At 36.5% G+C, this 23,130-nt stretch overlaps 1 protein-coding gene and 1 long non-coding RNA gene across 4 annotated transcripts in view; both read left to right on the top strand.

The window, feature by feature from the left end:
* ptgir (prostaglandin I2 receptor) overlaps nucleotides 1-14,561 on the top strand; it is a 32,685-nt gene extending 18,124 nt beyond the window's left edge. Inside the window, exon 3 of the mRNA XM_082181234.1 lies at nucleotides 11,640-14,561. Coding sequence (XP_082037360.1) covers nucleotides 11,640-11,918 — 279 coding nt within the window. The 3' untranslated portion in view covers nucleotides 11,919-14,561. The remainder of the gene's footprint in view (nucleotides 1-11,639) is intronic.
* A 2,596-nt stretch (nucleotides 14,562-17,157) lies between these two features.
* LOC309507133 lies at nucleotides 17,158-19,063 on the top strand. Of its 3 annotated transcripts, none has more exons than XR_014209029.1 (4): nucleotides 17,158-18,006; nucleotides 18,416-18,479; nucleotides 18,551-18,613; nucleotides 18,713-19,063. It is a non-coding gene; the product is annotated as an uncharacterized lncRNA (long non-coding RNA). The 3 variants fall into 3 exon arrangements; XR_014209030.1 differs by having other exon boundaries at nucleotides 18,416-18,613; nucleotides 18,713-18,860; nucleotides 18,942-19,063; XR_014209031.1 differs by having other exon boundaries at nucleotides 18,416-18,613.
* Nucleotides 19,064-23,130: the final 4,067 nt, after the last annotated feature.

Here is a 23,130-nt window from a genome sequence, read left to right as displayed (position 1 = left end):
CTGGCGAGTCATCTTGTCTTGATATGTTGATATGTTTTGATGCTATCACACAGGGTAAGGTTTCTCCTGCTGACGTTTGAGCCTGTGTGGTGAGAAACGCTGACTTCTCTCATGTGTGTATCGGCTGAGAATTTAGGTCGCATTAAACCTCAGCGCAAGTAATTCTTTCCTTTACTGAAATGGATCATTTTGGTAAAACTGCTTTAGTAATTTCCTGCCTGAACTTTGTGTAGCGTGTCAGAAAATCAACCTCTACTCTTGCCCACATTTGTCAGATATTACAGTGATAATAACAGTCATATAGCATAATGTACAATTTGTTTTGCATCAAGATAAGAAGCTGTTATATTTTTACATCACTTCAAACATGTAGGAAGGTCACAAATACGGAAGCCTGTTTCTGCTTCAGAGAAAAATAAGGTAATTGCGACTATATTACAATTACGTCTTAATTTGTGACTTTCATTTCTTACAATGTGGCTTTATATCTCACAATGTGATTTTTATTTCTCACAGTGTGACTATATCTAGCAATATGACTATTTCTTGTAATTTTGATTTTATTTCTCATAATGTCGACTTTTATCGCACAGTCTTAATTTGTGACTTTTATATCCTACAATCAGGGCTGTCAAGCAATAAATTTTTTTTATGTAATTAATTACATTAATCCATTTAATTAATCGCAAATTAATCACACATCAAATTTGCTTTAAATTATTTTAACTCGTTATTTTTCCATAAATTCCGTTAATTCGACTTTATTTCTTTGTAATTGTAATTTTATTTCTCATAACCATGACTTTATATATCACAGTGTGCTTTTATCTCACATTGTGCCTTTAAATCTTGCAATTGAGACTTTATCCACCGGTTTCACAGACGACTTAAGCTAGTTCCAGACTAAAATGCATGTTTGAGCTGTTTTAACTGAAAGCAACTTCCACTAACACATAAAATATATCAGTGCTATTATTTTGCCTCAAGATGCACACCAGTAATGTTTCTTTCTAAGGCATGTTTATAAAAGCTACTTAAATATCCTAATTGAACTAAGGCCTAATCCTGGCTTAATCTAAACCCTGTCTGTGAAACTGGGCCTATATGTCTTAGTGTTTCTTTAAATATTGCAGTGTGACAATATCTTGCAATAGGACTTATTTCTTGTAATTGCGACTTAATTTCCTGTAGTTATGAATACATTTTTTCAGAATTGTGAGTTTATATCTCACAGCTACAACTTTATATCTCACAGTGTGTCTGTATTTTAAACTTTTTTTTTTTTTTTACTCTGGTAAAAATGAGTTCCCATAATGACCTGTTTTTTTTTCTGGTTTCTTCTTATCTTTGTAGTTGTTGTCCTGTCAAAACCACTGATGTCTTTTAAAGATATGTGAACTCTTGCAGCCGGTGTCTACTCAGTTACATTGCATGAAATGGTCTTCATTTAAAGTCCTTTCAAGACTCAAGAACAAAGAAACAAACTGGAAATTTATGTTCAGGTACATGCTAATGAGTAATAGCTATCCAAAACCACTTTCATGGTTGAGGTTTGTTTATTGGCTCCAGGTCTGTTTTGTGGACATCATTCACTGTGTGGTTTTCTCGAGAAAGATGAATGTTCATTTCAGTCTCTTTTTCTAATATTTCACACCGATCTCATGAAGACTGATTGATGAAGATAAAAATATCTACAAATGAGCACAAACAGTTTGATCTGCTTGCAGAACTAATTCAGAAGTGCTGGTTTTCCATTCCTGATTTCTATTAATTTTTTTTTTTTTTTTTTTTTTTGTCGAGCAACGTCTGGCCATTTTTGAGCATAGGCCGACGTAGTTTTTTCGGTGTGATCTGCACCGTTGGCTCCAGTCGGACGCCGTCAGGTTTTTTTGGGCCGATTCAGCATGTAGACCGTCGGTGAGAGAGAGAACTCTAATTGGCTGTTCAGCTAGTGAATGAAGTCAATGCACAAAAATAATAGCAAAACAGCACACAAAAATATAAATATATTCAACTTTTGTAATGGTGCCAAGAAAGGCTTGGTAGGAAAAAAAGAGAAGAAACAAAAGAGAAGGAAGAAAAATTGTGCAAGGAGTCACAGTCAGGGAGGGTTGTTAAAATGAATGGCCATCTCTTTCTTCAATTTTTTTCTTTAGTTTTAAGTGGTCAAACAGGCCTGGGAGGATACAAGTTCCTGTTTTGCCGATGGCAGTTGTTGAGTTTGGTTTGTACGTGTCCATTCATCCACCTTCGTTTGTGATGTATATACCTGAAACATCACTCAACTCTGCAGTAAACGTCTTTCGACTCATTTAATTCCTTTTATAGTGAAAGACAATCTAATTATCTGACAGAAAAGCTTGATGTGTTATGTTACTGACCTACTTATATGTAGGGAACTGTGAGATTCACACAGTGGGTGAGAAGTTGTGTGTGTACCATGGTGCACTTCTAGGCAGTATGTAAAGGTTTTGACACTTAGACAGAAACATGTGGTTTAACTTTTACCAGACAGACACTGTCACACGCTGTTTCATTATGTCTGAGGCTTTCCCAGAAAAGAATAGTTGCCTAAAACTGAAGCAAAACGTGCAGTCACTGGATAGACTGTAATGTATCGCCTATATTGTTGGGATTAACACTAGAAGTGCCAGAATTCCATATCTACTAGAACTGCCGCAAGCGGTCATTTTGACCACTAGATTCCAAACTCTATATCTTTAATGATAAATACCCAATTGAGAGATTAATGCATTTATTGTATTAGGATATCTTTTAAAAACAAAACAACACCGAACTGTACATTTAAACAAGTTTAATTATACAATTATAAATAAATAATATCCGTAGATGTCCTGAACAAAATGACGGAGTAGCCTATGTTTTCATGTTTCCACTGTTCGATCGCGCCCGCGCCTTACACACACACACACACACACACACTCACACACACACACACACACACACACACACACACACACACACACACACACACCATATTCCAGCATTGCAATCTTGACATTGCAGCCTGTTCATTATAGCCATAATAAAATAGTCAACCTAACATATAAAAATTCCACTGCTCTGTTTATATAGTCAGTAGCCTAGTACAATTCGTACCATTTTGCGCATGTGAAGAGGATGATTTTTTCCGTCGATATTGGAACGTGAGTGAAGTACAAAGCCTATAATAAAGAATAGTTTACCATCCAAATACATCGCAAATGTTGAAACATTTTGATTCTAATTAGAGAGTTACGTGAGCCCAACGCCGCTTACTTTCACTTTCGCTTATAAAGTAGCCTATTTCATTTTGGCTTGTTTATAGTTATTTTTTCATTCTTTCGTTTTTTCAAATTTAAATGATTTGTTGTGGAATATGTTTTGTGTATTTTTCACCACATTTTATTGTTTTATTGTATATTGGTATATGTATAATAATACCGCGAAATTCAGTGCGGTCAATATGATCTATGGTCTATGGCCGAAATAGGTAAATATGTTAATTTGGTTTTTTGCCTTGTGTGTAATTGATATGAAATTGTTTTTTAAATGAAAATACAGACACTTTTAGGAAAAGTCAGGTAACAGCAGGATTTTATTTATTTTTTCAGTTATTGCAAATATAAAATTCAAAACGGTCAAAATGACCGCCATGGCACTTCTAGTGTTAAAGCTGCCGTCGGCAACATTTTTTTGATCATATTCAGTGTAATCGACACTATAATCCGACAGAACAACATAAATAAGGTGGTTTTAGAAAAAAACCCGAGCTTCTAACTCCACCTAGAGCGTGTTATTTGTTTTGCAAAAATCCAGCGCTCCCGCTTCATCAGGTCCAATCAGCGCAGGGGGGTGTGAGATCTGACTGTCAATCACAGGTCGTGCACACGCCACAGATCCCCCTCACTCGCGCACGTTAATATCACATGCACACGCCACGCCTGAAGTTCGCCTGGAGATTGCATGAAGCGTGATGGCGGAGAGAAAATCTACTAACAAGCTTCCAATTCCTCGGTTATCTATGGATAGATTAGCCAGGGCAGCCTACCTCCGAGTCCATGGTGTTGATAGCTAGATGCTGAAGAGACGGACGCGTTCACAGAAAATCAGGTACACACGCACAGTGACGCACTGACGAGCACGACCTCGATGGGAGGGTGCTCGCTGGTAGTGGGGAGGGGCATGAGAGTTGTAAACATTCAAAATTTTGGCCAATCGACCCAATCTGCCAGACTTGCCGACGGCAGCTTTAACAATAATTATAAAATGATTTAATTAAAAGTTCATTTAAAAAAAAATCTGAATATTTTTAAATACCCAGCACCCCCAAATGTGATGATCCCCTTGGGATATTATAATCATTATAATAAGGATCCCAATATAAAAACTGTTTATGACATAATTAAATCCCTCACCCTGTATGTTCAATATTGATAGCGCCTAAACAAGCTCTACTGTAAGTGCTTCAGTATGAAAGTATATATTACATTATGTCCATCACTCTATATTTTCTGAAAGCATACTGGCATTTTTCATTGTGTGGTGAGGTCAGCTACTGACACGTTTGTAATGAGTTAAGAGAACAGAGGAAAGTACACAAATTCCAGCAGGCAGTGATGGAGAAACAGAGGTGGGTCGCGATGATGGATGACTATGGAAGGGGTGATGGAGAGTGCTGTGTTTTTACAGTATGTGAAGAGGAATTCAAGCATTTGGGGGTTATCTTTAGTAATGCCAATAAGCATGCTAACTTGCAAATTTCCAGTTTTTAGTTCAAGACTAAAATGCATGTTTGAGCTGTTTTAACTGAAAGCAACTTCCACTAACACATATTAATTTTTACACAACTATAATTTTGCCTCAAGATGCACACCAGTAATGTTTTTTTCTAAGGCATGTTTATAAAAGCTACTGAAATATCCTAACTGAACTAAGGCCTAATCCTGGCTTAATCTAAACCCTGTCTGTGAAACCGGGCCTATATGTCTTAGTGTTTCTCTAAATATTGCAGTGTGACAATATCTTGCAATAGGACTTATTTCTTGTAATTGCAACTTAATTTCCTATAGTTATGAATAAATTTTTTTTCTGGAATTGTGAGTTTATATCTCACAGCTACAACTTTATATCTCACAGTTTGTCTGTATTTTAAACTTCACCTTTTTTATTTATTTTTTACTCTGGTAAAAATGAGCTCCCATAATGACCTGTTTTTTTTTTCTGGTTTCTTCTTATCTTTGTAGTTGTTGTCCTGTCAAAACCACTGATGTCTTTTAAAGATATGTGAACTCTTGCAGCCGGTGTCTACTCAGTTACATTGCATGAAATGGTCTTCATTTAAAGTCCTCTCAAGACTCAAGAACAAAGAAACAAACTGGAAATTTATGTTCAGGTACATGCTAATGAGTAATAGCTATACAAAACCACTTTCATGGTTGAGGTTTGTTTATTGGCTCCAGGAAATCTGTTTTTTTTAGATCATTCACTGTGTGGTTTTCTCGTGAAAGATGCATGTTCATTTCCAGTCTCTTTTTCTAATATTAATTTCATAGTTAATTCTTCGAGATATGTCTAACAATGTCCACACTTTCAGAACAGCTCATTTGCACTTCAAACTTCAAAAGAAGAGATAATAGATTAAGTACAAACCATAAAGATGTTTAAAGTAGGTCGTACATAAATAAAACAGGAAGTAATCTCTTGTGGGAGTTTTTCGTGGCTTGTCTCAGTGAAAGAAGATGATTCATTTTTATATATGTAAGTATATGAATGTGGTACTCACAAAAACAGTTTTACTAGTTGCAACTCTATTAAGGTCACGGCTTATGGGAAGTGATTTCCTTAACAGTCTTTGCACTTCACCATTGTTTTACGCACTGATAAACAGATCTGATGTCGCCACATTCTGCCCTTTCTAAATTTGCACACCAAATACCTGAAACTCAAGTAGCGGATAAATAAATATGGTAACAAAACGCCGTAGAGGAGTAAAACGATGCAGCTGTTAACCTCATGGGCCTGAAAGAGGGCTTTATTTCTTCTGTTTCTCTCATGTAAGTGATCTTTGTGCTCAGGGTTTTATATTAATAGTTCAACTAAATATGGAAATCCTGTCATCATTTACTCACTCCAATGTCATATGTATGACTTTCTTTCTTCCATGGAGCACAAATTATATTGCAGATTATAATGTTACAATACAAAACATTTCTATTTCAAATAAATGCTTTTCTGTCATGAAAACTCTGTGTTTGGCATGGTAATGGATATGACATTGTTAATATGTTTGGTCTAGGCAGAATAGATGCTACACTGCTGCTGTTGTTGGTTATTTCTGCTGTTGCTGCAGAGCAAGTACGGGCCTTGCTACTGCCAATACACACACGACACACTGCTGTGAGCAAGTAAGATGTGCTGCTGCTGTACAATATAGCATACATGAATTACCAGTAGCAAATCTATACAGGTGGAGCTGGGGAAGGTGGAGGGTTTCTGAAAGCATGTTGCAAACTGCTACACTAAATGCTGACCAAGTATTTGAAAGTTGAGCAACGAGCTCATTGGCTACTGATACAGCAGGAACCAATCAGCTGTGCCCTATAGAGAATGATGTGATTGCTGGCAAATTGAGTTAAGGACCTATCAGCCTGAGCCATCTAGAGTTTCATGACAACATTTTGTATTTTTTTTTTACTTTCCATCAAAGATTCAAGGCCTGTAGGGCAAGATGTGTCTATGTTGGGGGTCTGCTAATTGACTCACCCTTAGTACGGTGGGGAATGTGTAATTTTATGATTGGTCAGTTTGAATGTCTCACATTGGGTTTCAGTCACATGGTCAAGGAAGGAATAAAAGAAGATTGTAACTGTTGCTCTGGCCTTTTTTCTCTGGGCTTTTCTTCTATTCTCTCTCTCTCTCTCTCTCTGTCTCTCTCTCTCTCTCTCTCTCTCTCTCTCTCTCTCTCTCTCTCTCTCTCTCTCTCTCTCTCTCTCTCTCTCTCTCTTTATTAAACTATTTTAATTATAAATTATGTGTATTAAAATTAGTTTTGATTCGGTACTGACTTTGAAGTGCTACCTATAGCAATACAATATAGTCACACTATAGCAATGCTCTCCCACATACTTTGCTAAACTGTGCTTATTTCCATCATTGCTGTGGGTAGTAACAGACAAATTTTTTTTCGTTTTACACCATCATACATCACCATTTCTTTCGTCATTCGGCAATCCTGCAGCCTGAACCACTGTAGAGAAACCAGCCTTACAGTAGTTTGTTTTGTTGTACATTTTTCTTCTTGTGGACAAAGTAACCATTACTGATTACATATAATTTGCATTTGTACATGCTCCCGTCTTTGGAGAGCAGCTCACATTCGCACAAACACAAATGTCGGTTTGGGTGGTTAATCCAAAGGACACTTCAACATCACAGTCCAACTGGCGTGTTCTCTCAGACATCAGTCATTGCGTGATTTGTGGCCCACAGTGCTGGAGGACCATATGAGGTCTTAGGGACATGTAGGGGAATGCTATGGGGTGTGTTTGCAGAGGTGTTTTGACAACGAGACATCCAGAGCTGGCGGCACTGGGTGGCAATTTATGTGTTCGAAGACGTGAAAACCTACCGTGAATTGTTTGACACATCAGTGACAGGGTCATTAGCAGCACTCATGGCTTACTTATGTTTTATACCATAATCGGTGGATGAAAGGCCACAGACAGCAGCCAATGTGCTGATCTATCACGGCACAAATCGCTACAGTTGATTTTTGGCTCCTTCAGCATCCAGGACGAGTCTCGACGTGTCTGTGGTGATGGAATATAAACGATGACATCATCACAGCGCTGCAGCTGTGGAACGTGATGAAGATTTCCTGTAAATGCAGAACAGTAGCAGTTCTTGCCAGTAATAGAAACTATGCAGGTCTTGTTCTCAGATCTGGTTTCATGCACTGTGTCTGGGATCAGATATGATTGTCTGTGAAGAGTTTAAGGCTTTTCACTCAAAATTGTATAGTGTCATTTTAAAAGTAGGGATGCACTGATATAAAAATTCTTGCCGATACAGATACAAGACGACTATTTTCATGTTATGGCCAGGGGGGGAAAAAGATCAAATAAATATAAACTAAATAAAAGATATTCGTCATTTAAAATTATAAACATTATTAGATTATATTGCAATGTTATTAAATTATTAATAACAATGTTTAAAGATTAAGACTAACTTAAAAGGGAGTAGTCATAATATATATATATATATATATATATATATATATATATATATATATATATATATATATATATATAAATATAAATATTATTTTTTTTACTTTTTTTTATGTAGTATTGGTCAAAAGTTTGGAAACATTACTATTTTTAATGAATTTATTTGATCAAAATTAAAGAGAAAAAAAAACTGTAATATTGTGAGGATATTACAATTTAAAATAATGGTTTTAATTTGAATATCCTTTAAAATATAATTTATTCCTGCGATCAAAGCTGAATATTCAGCATCATTACTCCAGTCTTCAGTGTTATGATCCTTCAGAAATCATTCTAATATGCTGATTTATTATCAGTGTTGGAAACAGTTTTGCTGCTTAATAATTTTTAATAACCTGTGATACTTTTTTCAGGTTTATTTGATGAATAAAAGGTTAAAAAAAAGAACAGCATTTATTTAAAATAGAAATATTTTGAAACAATATACAATAGGCTACCGATCAAACATTTGGGGTCTGTAATATTTTTCTAACTTAAAAAAGAAAAAAAAAGAAATGAATACTTTTATTCAGCAAGGATGTACTAAATTGAAAAGATTTATATTGATATTGTTAGAAAAGATTTACATTATATCTATACAATATGTATACTGTGTGTGTGTGTATATATATATATATATATATATATATATATATATATAGTGCATTTCTAGTTAAATGTCATCCCCTTTTTAAATGTATAAGTGTGAAGCTTTGCATAGCCCTGAGTTAAAAGGGGCCTTAACTTGGGGTCATTAAAGGTCTTAACTTAGGATTAAGCACGTATGAGTCGTCACAGGTGTTGCCTGAAGCGCTTATCCGATAAGTGCAAATTTGTCCTGACAAAATGCACCCAGTAGTCATTCACGCAGACACTTGCACCTTTAGGAGATCTGGCTGAATATAATGAAGCCTTGAAGCAAGATGTTGTCTCACTAAGAGGAAGGCAGCATTTGGACCAGAAATATTAGCTGATACTTTAGTGTCTCTAATCTTGTTTATTCTTTTCATCAGCACCAAAGCCACACATGGGGAAATTAAATTAATCTTAAATCAATCTTTTCTTCTTCGGCAAGAAAAGAAAAATTAGCTTTTGTCTTTGTCACAATATGAGATAAATCCGGCCCTGTTGATAGTAATAAGGCGATTATGTCCTGTCAATCATAAGGGGGCAGAAAGAGATGTCAGACAGTTAAAAAGTAATTCAGTGATTAACTCCTACGGCAGATTTGCAGTTTTAAGCATGGAAAAACAATATGATTTAAATTCTGAATAAATTATACACAGAAAGTGAATAAAGCACCAATACTAATAAGCACTTTTATTTTCAATACATCGACTGATCTTTAATTTAATATTGAAGTAATTGAGTTATAGAAAAATATTATAGAATAAATGTGATTAATTTATTAATTGCATTATTTTGAACGAAAAAAAATTGATTCATAATAATAATAATAATAATAATAACAATATTTAGTAACACGTTACAATAAGGTCTCATTTGTTAAAGTAACATGAACTAACAATGAGTAATATATTTGTTACAGTATTTATTAATCTTTGTTAATAAAAAATAATTCGTAGTTCGTTCATGTTAGTCCACAGTGCATTAACTAATGTTAAGAAATACAACTTTTGATTATAATAATTAGTAAATGCTGAAATGAACAAACTAAGATTAATAAATGCTGTATAGAAGTATTGTTCACCTTTAGTTCATGTTAACTAAAGTGTGAAACCTTATTATAAAGTGTTACCCAATATTTTAATATATAATAATACATTTCAGTTAACAGTGTAATATTGTGTAATTAATGTTTAAAAAAAATAAAGATAACAATCAAACTTTCAGTATTGGTTTCAGCAGATGTTGTTCTATTAAAATCTTGATGTTTTCATAATGAATGTGTATGTGAGGGGTTTACATATAGTTTGGGGTAATCTGAGTTAACAGTAACTCTCTTTTCTATTTCCAGCATCATGAATGTTGTGCTTGCAGTGAAGGTGTATTTATTAGAAAAGTTGGATGTGAAATTAGATGTAAATTTTATTAAGGAACGAGATCCGAATCCGAAACATGAAAAACACATCAGATTTGAGGAAATGGATCACTTTCACAAGCACTGGATGTAAAAAAAACAAAACAAGTTCTGTGCCAAAAGTTAAATGGCTTTTTAACATCCTACGCAGCGATTAAATTCATATCTGGTGAAATTGTGGGAATCGGAGCTCTTGAGAACAGTGGAATGGGACGCTCCGCATCTGATGTGTTTCCTCTCATCTACAGCCATAGTGTCAGATTGAGATTTACTCCAAGCGCTTGCGACACCGAAACAAATATGCCAGCAGTCGTGTATTTGCAAAACACAGCCTTAATCACAAAACTGTTAAATATTTATTGCAGGAAATGTGGAACTGATAATGACACAGTCGTTCAGAGAAGGAAATTCTTCAGGGATGTTGTGCTTCTCCTCGAGGTTTCTGTGAGAACTTGTTTTGTCTTGAAATCATGTCCTTTTGACAGTTCCTGACTGCAGAAACTATGCTACAAATGATCTTTGCTTTGTCTTGTTTTCAGCATCTACTCCCTGAAATCATATGGTTATTATTATTATACACAGAGTGCTGTTATTGTGTGTTTAATACAAAATATTTGTAGACTACAATAGTCTGAGACTTTTGCCGCAACTTCAGCAGGGGAAAATAAGGGACACTCCATTTCTCCACATCACATACCATTTGAAACAGAAAGAAATGACTGGTGACAGGTGACGATTGACCACACAAAAATAACATGGTACAGTCAGTGTGTGTCTGTCGGCTATAAAGATGAAATGCAAAAGTCTTTTTTTTTTGACGAATTGACACAACGTCATTTGTTGAATTTTAAAACGTAAGTGTCAAACACCATTATGCACACTTCAATTTGGCTTTCCCCCTATAGGAAAATTATAATCCTAGAGAATTGTGACTGTAAATCAAGTCAATATATACAGTATATTGTAATGAATTGTCCTGTGACAAGGCTTATTTCTATGGCACATTTAAAAGCTATTTGATTTCTTACCGATTTGACACTTCATTAAATCTAAAAATTGGACTCGGCACTCATTTTACAAGTCCAACATTCATCATTTGTTTTCCGTTCTGATCTGTCATTTTAATCTTTGCCATTTGTGAAGTTGGGGTTTCAATTAAATGCTAAAGTGTTCTCAGCTGTTTGGGTGCAAGGCACGATTGGATATAATACTGGATGCAATTATATGTTCCTGTATAATATGTGACTGTTGGAGGTCTTGCGAGTGTTTTGTTTATCTCACACTGTTCTAATCTCTCTCTCTCTCTCTCTCTCTCCCCTACTCAGATCTGTGGCTTTGTGAACGCTATTAGTCCGGTTGGGAATGATCAGCAGAATCTAATGGCTTTCCGCTTCTCTGCATTTAACCCCATCTTGGATCCCTGGATCTTCATCATCTTCCGTAAGGCGGTCTTTAACCACATCCGGGAATTCTTGCACTGCTGCTTCCCCAGAGATGCGGTGAAGACCACAGCTCAGAGCTCTCTGTCCTTCCCCCTGGAGGCTGGAAACGTCAAACAAAGACCCAGCATCAAGAGCCAGATCTACTGCAGCCTCCATCAGTGAACGACACCGCGTACTACAGTATATGAGATATATCATGAGACTTGGAAGCCTGGAAAGTGTGACTGAATGTGTCAAGTGTTACTAGAACCACATATAAAAGCATTGACAAGCAGAGGACCTGTCAAAATGTATGACGTTTCATGGTGATGGAGAGGAAATATTTTGTGAACTTATGACCATCGCTAAACAGGCTCTTCCGTGCATGTGGACCACAGAATTTGGGTGAACAACCAGGATGTTGACAAATGAACAGAATGTGAAGGCACATATAATAACTAATATTCATTTGGGGAATTGGCACTTACCACAAACCACACACATGTAGAAAACACTGTCACTTATTTGCTTTCGTTTACCAATTATCACCAATCATAGAACATTTGAACCTTTCAAGCTTTTAAAATCGACGCACGGAAATTGCAGTGTTAAAGATGTACAGTGTGACTAGAATGTTACAGGAAGTTGTTTAGCAGCAGAAAACCAATCATAAACTAAAAAGAGCGCGTCTCATTAAATGAAGAGTTCAGATGCAAAAGCCTCCAAGTGCCATCTGAAAATTTCTTCCAGAATGATCATTTTTATCAAGCTCGTATATTTAAGTTCACTAATTTCACTTAAATGACAATTAATAGGTCATTTTCAGTGAAATTACTGAACTTAAATATACGAGCTTGATAAAAATGATCATTCTGGAAGAAATTTTCAGATGGCACTTGGAGGCTTTTGCATCTGAACTCTTCAAATATGAATGCGCTTTGTACAGTCACATGTACAGTTTGTACAGTTTCATTCGCTTGGTCTGTTTTCAGAATCTGAGGAGAGCAGTTAAAGCAATCACGTTACCTAAAATCATAAAGCTATTTCCACTGAAGTTATTAAACACTTTGTTCATTATTATTAATTTATTTGTATTCAGATGAGCTCATTAGCCCATGGTTTAGAAATGTACAGTTTAAACAATTTCAGAACCCTAACCAGGAAAGGTAACATAGCAGGTTATCAGTTTCAGTTGTGAGAAGACCATTTGGTACGAACTCATACTAGTATAATACCTAAATAGCTTTTTAGGGATTTATGTGTTGTAGAAATGTGCATTTATGTGAAAAATGAAAAATAACATTTCACTTTCATGGCGGTGCACAAGAATGGATAGTTTAATTTAACTGTAATAACTTAATGTAAATAATACAAAATAAAAGGCATTTGAGCTGCGTTCTATCCAGGTGAGATATGACAGTTTGATCAGTATGATCAGAAGATATCTGGTGTTTAGTGAAAAGATGTTTGTACCGATAAGATTGCACTGTGTACGGGGCCACCCAGCTGCCAAAACTGAAACCAAGCGATCAGGGTTGGGTTAAAATCAATTTTACATGGAAGAGATTTAATCTCTTCGCTTTAACACATCGTCTGGTTAGTATACGGTGTTAGAGTAAGGCTTCTGTGTAGTGTAAATACATTTGACCATATAGTATGTTTACAATTCAGCTGATGTAGAAAGTTCAAACTATCATTACACAATGCACGTGTGCTCTCGAAGCTACTAATATCACCTTACATGTTTCATTCAAAAACATGGATATCTGTCTTTAAAATACATTTGCTTTTACCGTACATATTGGTCATTGTAAAGAAGCATTTATAGACTGTGTTTGAAGTTATCTGCAGCTAAAGGCTTGATATTGGTCTAGACAGCAGTCTCATTATATGCTTTACAGGGTCACTGTCAGGAAATATTTCATTTCAAGAGGTTACTGCGGAAAAATTAAACATTGGCGGGCCAATTTGGGGGGGATTGGGGGGTTATCCCCTTAAATTGGCCAAATAGGTTTCATTTTGTTGTGGCTTTAAATAAATCATACATTACACTGAGGAAAAAAATTATAACCCATGATTATTATTTTGCTTCAGCCCTGTTACACTGACAATGTTTCAGAGTTAAAATGTGTAATAATAACCTTAGCTTGCCTAGCAAATATCACTGTACAACACCACATTATTTGCAATGCTTTATGCCAAGAGTAATATTTTTAAAGGGATATATTGCAGTGTAACAGGGTTGAACATGTGCAGGAAGAAAGACAAATCAGAAATTATTTTTAGAAAATACAAATAATTTAGCTAAATTATTACGTAGTGAAAGCATGACATTTTAAAAAAAGCTTAATTTTGTTTTGTTTTTTCTATAAAAACTAATGGGAACTTTCAAATTGGCTGAATTCAAAGCACTTCAAAATAGAATTGTTTAATTTTGAACTTGTTTGAAATACAGACTAAACCTAACAAATAATGTGAATAAATTCAGTATCTTGTCAAAGGATCACATTTTTCCTGAGAATGACCCTCTAACAGTCTGTATAATGTTCTGGAGGATAAGGAAGCAAAATTAACGAAGAAAACTCTTTGTATATTCTGTGTAAATTCACGTCCCTACCATGTTCGCTTAAAAGCGTGCCAATGTCTGCATGCATGATGTGAATCTGATGCTTTGTCATGATGTGATAATTTTGTGTATTTATGTTTCTTTGCACAGTGTTGTACAGTCGATACTGCTTCGTGCTCATTGGGTTTGTTCATGCAGTGTTGACTCAAGCTAGAAACAATGGACACTTAGTAAAGAACACAACACCCTGTCCAAACAAACATGTGTCTTTGTCTGTTTCTTCAGGCTGTTATTGGGATAATCATTATAACATTTTATATAAAAACATTGGTGCACATTTTTGAGGTTTATAAAGAAATGTTACACCACCTCCAATACAAGCACTTCTTTGGTTTCACAAGAATAATACTGAAAAATACTGAAATATCCAAATAAAAACAAACCTGATCTTACATTATTAGCCTAAAGTTTTACATAGATATGATTTTTTATTTAAAAAAATTAAATGGATGAGGAAAAAATGGATTTAGGAAGAAAGCATAATGTTATCATAAAGTTCAGATCAAACTACTTCCATTCATGTTCTTTCATCCAGTTGAAACTACTTTGTGCAATACATTTTAACATATTTATAATTTAAAGTTGACATGAAACAGATGTTATGACCAAGACTACCATATTGTGACATATTTTAAGTGGAATGGCTTATCGAACAAAAAATACTTTAGTCCTTGATTTCCTTGATTTTATCCATCGTTTTTGATTGGACTGTGGAAAGTGGGAGTTGAATACCAGAATTTGCTTAAGGCATGGCTTCACAAATACCATAAGGTGTGAGGGCAAAAGATTTCCACACCTGGCTTAAGTTGGTCACACAGATTCGCCGTGTTGAAAGCTGTTTGGTTAGAAAGTGACTTCTGTGGGACTAGTGCTTCATTATTTACAATAGACAGTGATCTATGACAGTGGACCATTTTGATGAAAGTGACTACATCTATAAGATGTCAAGTGAGTCATATCACAGGAAGACCAAATTATCCCATAGTGATTAATTACGTACTGTATATACACAGATTAATTGTTAATTAAGTATATGCACAGAATAATTGTTCACAATAACATGAGTAACATGCATTGAGAAGATAAGTGTCACTTTTGATATCATGCCAACTTTAACGTAAACCCTACTGATAAACTTAAATTAAAGGTGCTCTAAATGATGTCACGCGTTTTTTAGGCGAATTTTTTTTTGTCACATACAGCAAATATCTCCTCACTATCCGCTAGCTGCCTGTCCCCTGAACACACTGTAAAAAACGCGGTCTCTGTAGACAGTCCAGGCTCCACAAACGGCAACAAAAACAAACTGGCCCAACCCGGGGGGTATTCCAGGGGCCTGTACCATGAAGGTAGCTGAACAAACTCGGCGTTACAGGATTAGTTTTGAGTTGACAAAACCAAACCGATGCAATCAGGCTTTATTGGTACCATGATGCAGCTCATCAACTTTCTCTGTCAACTCAGGCTTTGATCCTTTAAGCTATGATTACTCCATGCGCGCGTGCACATAAAAGAGTGACGTCGACACTGAACAACCAATCGCGGGTAGAGCGTGAGCGATATATTTTCCCGCGGAGGAGCAAGAGATAATCATTCAGAATTACGATGAATTTAAATATGTATTTCAAGCTCGAAACAATACGCCGGTCTCTGCTGCCAAAGCAAGAGAAGACTGTTGGAGAAAGATTGCTGATTGTTAATGTGTAAGTTAAACAAATACGTTCTATATTTATGTAAAATTATGTATGTATGTGTAGCCTATATGTGTAATATAGCCTATAGCCTATTTTTATAATATATAAAAAATGATACATGCACATTTTTTATATATTATAAAAATAGGCTATAGGCTATATTACACATAGGCTACATATATACATAATTTTACATAAATATAGAACGTATTTGTACTACTAAGAAAGCTAGGGAATCCTATCATAAGATTAACAGAATAATAATAAAGATTTAAAATAATTCTTAACATGTTTTATATTGTAGGCTATAGTACATTTGTGCAATTTGCTTTTTGAAAAAAATAAAATAAAATGTGTTCATGTGATGTCACCCTATCAATATATCTTACCGGCAATTTTATAAAAGCCCTCTTTTATGGACATGGCCGATAAATGTCCGGGGAACACTATTAATGAAACTATTCATGTAACGTTACTCCTGCAGAGCGAGGACCACCTTACGAATGGTTCGACAAACCGTGTTTTCCCCTATAGCTTCTGTGCGTCACCCACCGTGCAGGAATGTAGGCCTACCACTTGCAAAAAAAAAAAAAAAAAACGCAACGCAATATTTGCGGTACAGTATGTGCATGAATTCGACGTGTTAAATTCTTTATGTGCGGCTCAAGAAGTTCGCAAAGATAAGACAATTCCTTCCGCGGAAAATCTGTATCTTTCATACAAGTAACAATCAGGAAAGGCAAGGGGATTTTGTCTGGCTAAAAACTCTTTCTCTACGAAGTGCTCGTCAAACAATTTGCGCTGAGATGTCACAGGATTTGGAAGAAAAGGTGAAGTCATTGCAACAGACACTGGGAATAAGTTACGTCACCTATATGTTTCTTTGCTCTCAGCTGATTGGTCAAACTTCAGTCTGAGATCTTCAATCCAGAACATAACCTGCCCCGGAGCAGGTTAGCCGTGCAGCGTAAGATACCATGGCAACGAACACCGATTAAAGCCGAGCTACTTTCATAGTACCTAAAACCCAGGGTTGGCGGAAACTAAACTGAAACATAGCTGGCTAGCCACCTAAACCGGGTTCATGGTACAGGCCCCAGAAAGCTTGGTTAACTTACCATTTGGTAAATCATAACCTCTGGGTTGATTTACCCCAAACCCGCATACCATGAGTATGTCGGTTCCAAAACACCTGAGAAGAGTTAGTTTAATCAACCTCCTACTGGTTACCCAGAGTTAATGCGCGCGCACGGTGAGTACATAAAGACATTTTCAATGGATCGCCGATTTCAGGAGTCACCATGGAAACCCCGGGAGAAAAAAAGCGAGCTACATAGGCTACTTAGGTGAAACTGAGTTGGAGGTTTTAATGCTTGCTTATGAAGACTATAAGCCCATTATAAAAAAAATAAAAAAATAAAAAGCAATACTGCTGCATCAGCAAAAGAAAGAGAGTTGGCTTGGCAAAAAATAACGGACAGAGTAAATGCACGAGTTTATAAAATTATAAATGGGCTATTTTCCTCTTTCATTGTGACGCAAAAAATTATTTGGGGCATGTAGTAAAAATAGACAAGAATTTACTTGTTGGCCTCCATACATTTCTTAATATTACAGTAGTAATGCACATAATTGTCTAGTAATATGTTGGCCTCTTGTTTTATCAGGTGTAATCCTTCTGGAGCCAGAAGAAGTGTGAGCTAAGTCAAATTGAAACACAAAAACATTCTCCAACAATGTAATTTAGTATTTAATGTAGCCTAATTTAGTTTTCTATGTAGCCAATAGAAAGAAGGCTGAGGCCCGTAAAACAGGTGGGGGTCCACCTCCACCTTCCCTCACCCCAGCTGAGGAGCTGGCGCTGTCCCTTAATAAAGGGCGACCTGTGGTCGATGGGATTCCAGGGGCAGTTCGTCAGACTCAGCTACCAAGACAAGTGGCTTAGTAAAATGTAGGTGTATCATATTAATACTTATGATTTATTTATGTTTTCACTGTTTTTGTCAGTGTTTTAATAAAGCACCATTTTAAAAAGGCATTTTGAATGCATTTTACAGTCATTGATTCACTTGTGCAGTATGCATGCTGCTTTGACTGCATATGCTGTGTACTGTAATCTTATTACTAGTACTCTTAGATGTTCCTAATGTCCTTCTTTATTAGTTTTATTTGTTTAAGAATATACATTGAGTATTGAATATGCATGATTATCTTATTGGTTTAATTATCTTGCAGTTGCTGATGGCCACATTATATTATTGGATCCTCCTGCAACACCACACTCTGTCACAGTTGTAAGTGATTATTGTCTTTAGGTTTCTGTTTGCTAGACCAAGCATCCTTCCTTATTTTCACTGTAGGATGACAATGAAGAGACCACTTCTGCTGTGACAGAAACAGAAAATGTGGGGAGGCCCATTAGAGGTATGATGCATAGAATGAATTCCCCCTTTTTTGCATAAGAGAATAAATAAATTGTCATTGTCATTTTACAGAATATGGCAGGAGATTTTAATACAGATGAGGGTCCATCTACCTCCACACAGAATCTTAGCAGTGTAAGAAATGTTCTGCAGTTCTCCTTCCTCATTTAAATATTTGGTCTGTGTTTGTATTACAGACTTTATCAGTCATGTTTAATTATTCTGTCTTTCTAGTTGCCTGCCAAAGAGCTGTATAAGGTCCACCTTCAAAAGCAAATCAGAAAAAGTGACATGGAGATGGACCTTATACAGCTTCAAATGGAGGAGAAAAGGCTTAACCTAAAAAAAGGCCAGACTTGAATTGCTGGAGCACCAGCTTAAGGTGGGAAACAGTGTGTGAACATTAATCTGTCATTTGTTGAATGAAATCTAAAGCAATAAATACAAATGTCTTTTGTTACAGGAAATAAAGAAACCATGAACAACACTTGACTGTTAACTGGTTTTAATTAAAGTGATTTTGGCAAATCATGTCTCGTACCACCCTGCCATCTCTTTGGTCTACTGGGTTCACTGGGGGTTCCTCTTGGCCATCTTCATCAAGAGGGGGGGGGGGGGGGGGGGGGGGGGCTCTCACCTCTCAGTGTGGCAATGTTGTGAAGAACAACACAAGCAGCTGTGATGTCACATGACCTTTCTGGGTTGACCCTGAGCCCAAGCAGGCACTGAAACCTTGCCTTCAGGATGCCTATGGTCCATGTTCTGCTGTGGGCCAGGTTGAATTGTGCCTGTGGTCCAGGCTCAGGTTCAGGGTAGGGTGTCATCATATAGGGCAGACAGGGGTACCCTCTGTCCCCCAGCAAGTAACCATTGAAGTGTCATATAAAGGTAGTTAAAGTGTATAATTGCATAAAAAAAAAACATTAAAAAAAAAAAAAAACATTGTGTAAGGCAAAATTTGTGGCACAATGATGCCTCCCTAAACATTCTGGCATCATGTACAGACCCTGGCCATTTGGCTTCAACATTAGTGATGAGGTGGGTTGCATCACATATTACCTAGTTAGTGGGGACCAGTAATGAGGGTGATTTAATGGTTTAAACACCCAAACATTTAGCACCCAAAAAATCTATTGTCACCTGCACATTGATGCTATGGATTGACTTCCTATTAACATAGTCTCCTTCATTGACTGAAGGAGCTTTAATGGGAATGTGGGTTCCATCAATGCACCCAATTACATTTGGGAACCCTGAAATTGAAAGTTATATAATTAGAAACTTTTAAAATTATTGTGACTGTCACTGTATACAGTATGAATAGATTAAGTATAGTGCTATGTAACTAAAATGGTCTTTCATAGAATATCATAGAATGGACAAACCCGCCACTCTGTGGAATTCCTCTTTAATGACCCTCAGTGGTTTATGGCCAGGGAACTGCACAAAAGTGTGTAGGAACCGTTTGAGTGCAATGCATACTGTACGAACAGCCCTACACACAGTTGCCTTTCCCACATGCTCTGCATCGACTATTGTATACAAAAAACGTACCCTTAAACTTACCTGGGTATGTCACATAACCTGCTTTCTGGAATACCCCCCTGGACCACGAAACATAACAAACAGTGTTCCAGCCAATAACCGGGGTTAGTGCCCATGCACATGAAGGGGGGTGTGGAGGAGAGAGAAGCATGAAGAGGGAAGTTAGCTAGAGGAGAGATGTCCTAACAACGACTAACGTTAAAATTGTATATTCTTGAGAATTTTGATATGGCCGACACACGACCAAAGATAAGATGTTCCGATGAACAAATAACAAAGAATAGGGAAAAGGAGAATTTACATCGGAAAAGCGTTCAAAAAGTGGCGAGAACTCCGCCGACAGAAGGGCCTCCAATCCGACATTCAGGTGGCTCTGTTTTTGCTGGACAGGTGGGTAAATCCAGTTTGTTTTTTCTAAATGGTTCATGACTGTTTCAGGAAGCACGGAAGGGAGGGGGAGGGGACGGGATGAGGAGGAGGGAGGGTCGAGCTAGCCTCCGTTTTGTTTGACAATACTTCGAAAGTCAACAAGAAGTGACGTCACCCAACATCGCTTAGAGCACCTTTAACTTATACAGTATATATAATGATGGAACGAGCATCAAAGGGCATTTTGACATTGTGTTTATGAGTGCAATGTTTGCTCTGTGCTATCGGCCTAGGCTATTGTAATGCTGCAAATGCTTCAGTGGGAGTATAAAGTGAGACAGATTACGACATTTACAGTCCCTCTCTGTAATGAAGTACTTCTGTCGTTAAGGCTCATTAGTTTGAAGAAGCAGCTCGGGTGTCATTAAGCGCTCATAATAAACTAGCAATGAATTAGTTAATGGAAATTAAGCTATGAAATATAACACTATGTAATCAAGAACTGAACTTTCAGGCAAACCTGACAATGTTACACATTTTAAATGCAGTTATGTTCATGTCCTTACACCGGAAAGATTCAGCCAAGTGAGTCTTGGCAGCAGAAAACATATCCGATTATACTTAATGAGAGACAAATTATAGGAAGTGTGCTATCTGGAATACTAATTAAAGCATGTGATGATTGCGGTTTTATTATGGTTTAGTGATTTATTATTATCTTTGTGAAAGATGTGTTCACATTTACAGCTAGCTTGAAAGCTGTTGTATTAAATCACACTGCATTTGGCATTATGGTCACTTAGTAACCCCTTAAAACATCAATAACAAAATTATACACAATTATAAAACTCTAGGCAACTAACTCCTGTTATAATCAGTAAAGCACTCACGCTAAACAAAAGTTCCGCCGTTTTGAGTGGATTCTGACTATATGAAACATCTGATTGGCACACACTCAATAGATATGTCTGTGATTGGATACAAAGCTAAATGCTGCAAAAACACGCTGTAAATAGAAACCTTTGACGCAATTCACAGGGCACTACACGAACACTTGATCTGATATGTGATGGGAAAAGAGAAAATAAGTTTGGGAAACGGTGGATTCGAAGTCGGGTCGGTTGTGTCAAAAGCTAACGCCACCCGCCTTACTCTCCACGCCACTTATTTTGTTGTCAACAGGATTTCGTTCGTAATTTCTCTCAATCAGATAATGGTGGGCGGAATTAGTGTACATAGCATCTGCCATCAATATTTGCAAGACGGGTTCCCCCTTGGATAAAATCCCGGTGTGTGTGGTGGTGGGGTGTTGTGGGTCACCCTCGGTAGAAATCGCAGGGCCCCTCTAAGGACGGGGGCCTCTAGAAACGTCACCACTATTCGCTAGTGACGGCCCTGTTCATGATGATTCTGGGAATTGCAGCCCAGGAGTGTAATACGAATACAACTGCAACAATCCTTCAAAGTATTAAAAAATCATGTCAGATTAGTGTGGGAATAAAGAGGAAGGGAAAATTGCACAATTCAAGCGAATCATTAACAAAAAAAGTCCAGGAATCTGCATTAAGCAAGTAGGATCATTTTGACTCCTTGTTGACCTGAATTCTTTATTTATAATGTCATGTTTACAGCTCCTAAATGGCCATATTTCCCACATTGCCAAAGCCTTTAGATTGTAATAATAGTTTAATGTAATGATTTTGTATTATTGTTATATTACATTATTATTTTTATTTAATTTAGTCAGCACAAGTAGCACTGTTTTTCTGAATAAAGATGTGAAAACCACTGATACCGATGCTGAAATGTATGAGCCAAATGTTCCTATGTTTCATATTCTTAATCATTTTCTTCATACCAGATTTCATTTTCAAAATTGCATCTTTCTTGTTTGTCTTCTTTTGATTGTGTTTCGCATCGTTTTTTCACTGTTCCACAGAAGAAAGGAAAGATGAGTCCAACGTCAAATGGGGATTTATGATAACAGGGCCTGTTTGATTGGAAGTGAGACGCGTCAGGCACACAGCAGATGTTTGGCCTTTATAGAGTCATGAATCAAACTGAAATGTTAACATTTCCACACCAATGACAGCAGCTGGTATTTACAATCGTATTTGTGTACAGTTTTTGAAATCTATGAAAGGTCAGCTAATTCTTTTCAATAGTAAACGATTGGTCCAGGTCAGATGACATGTCTTTGTTGGTTTTGTTTCCTTATATAGGTATTCTGAAAAGAGAAGTGTTGAATGGGAGCATCAGTGAGGTTAGCGTTCATTTATATTATGATATAAAACTAATGATTTCTAATCCAAATCCTGATTGGATGAGCCATGCTCAAAGCTAATGTGTTAAGTGGCTACATTTCTTAAAAACTACAAACAACTATAATTACAAGCTAGAAAGTGGTTCATTTGAGATAATGGCAAGGTAACTACAGTACACAACATAAATGAGTACACCCCCTCTTATTAATATAAAGATATATTTCTATCTCGAAATGATCACTATTACAAATTCATGGGGAGATGACAAGATTGAATATACTTAAAGTATAGTAATGCTTTAAAGCAAGTAAACTATACAATTTTGCTTAAATGAAGGGTCACAGGCCACTGTTCTGGAAGAGGAATGGCTCAAAATCCCAATTACCTTTTTTATTTTTTTAATCAGTGGCAGAAACGCTTCCATAAGAACAATACCACAGTACAGCAGCCTTATATGCAATATAAATGTGAGAA

The sequence above is a fragment of the Leuciscus leuciscus genome (genome assembly GCF_965113295.1).
Source record: "Leuciscus leuciscus genome assembly, chromosome: 9".
Classification (NCBI taxonomy): Eukaryota; Metazoa; Chordata; class Actinopteri; order Cypriniformes; family Leuciscidae; genus Leuciscus; species Leuciscus leuciscus.
Note: the sequence above shows the minus strand (reverse complement) of the source record. Positions and strands in the feature narration are given on the sequence as shown.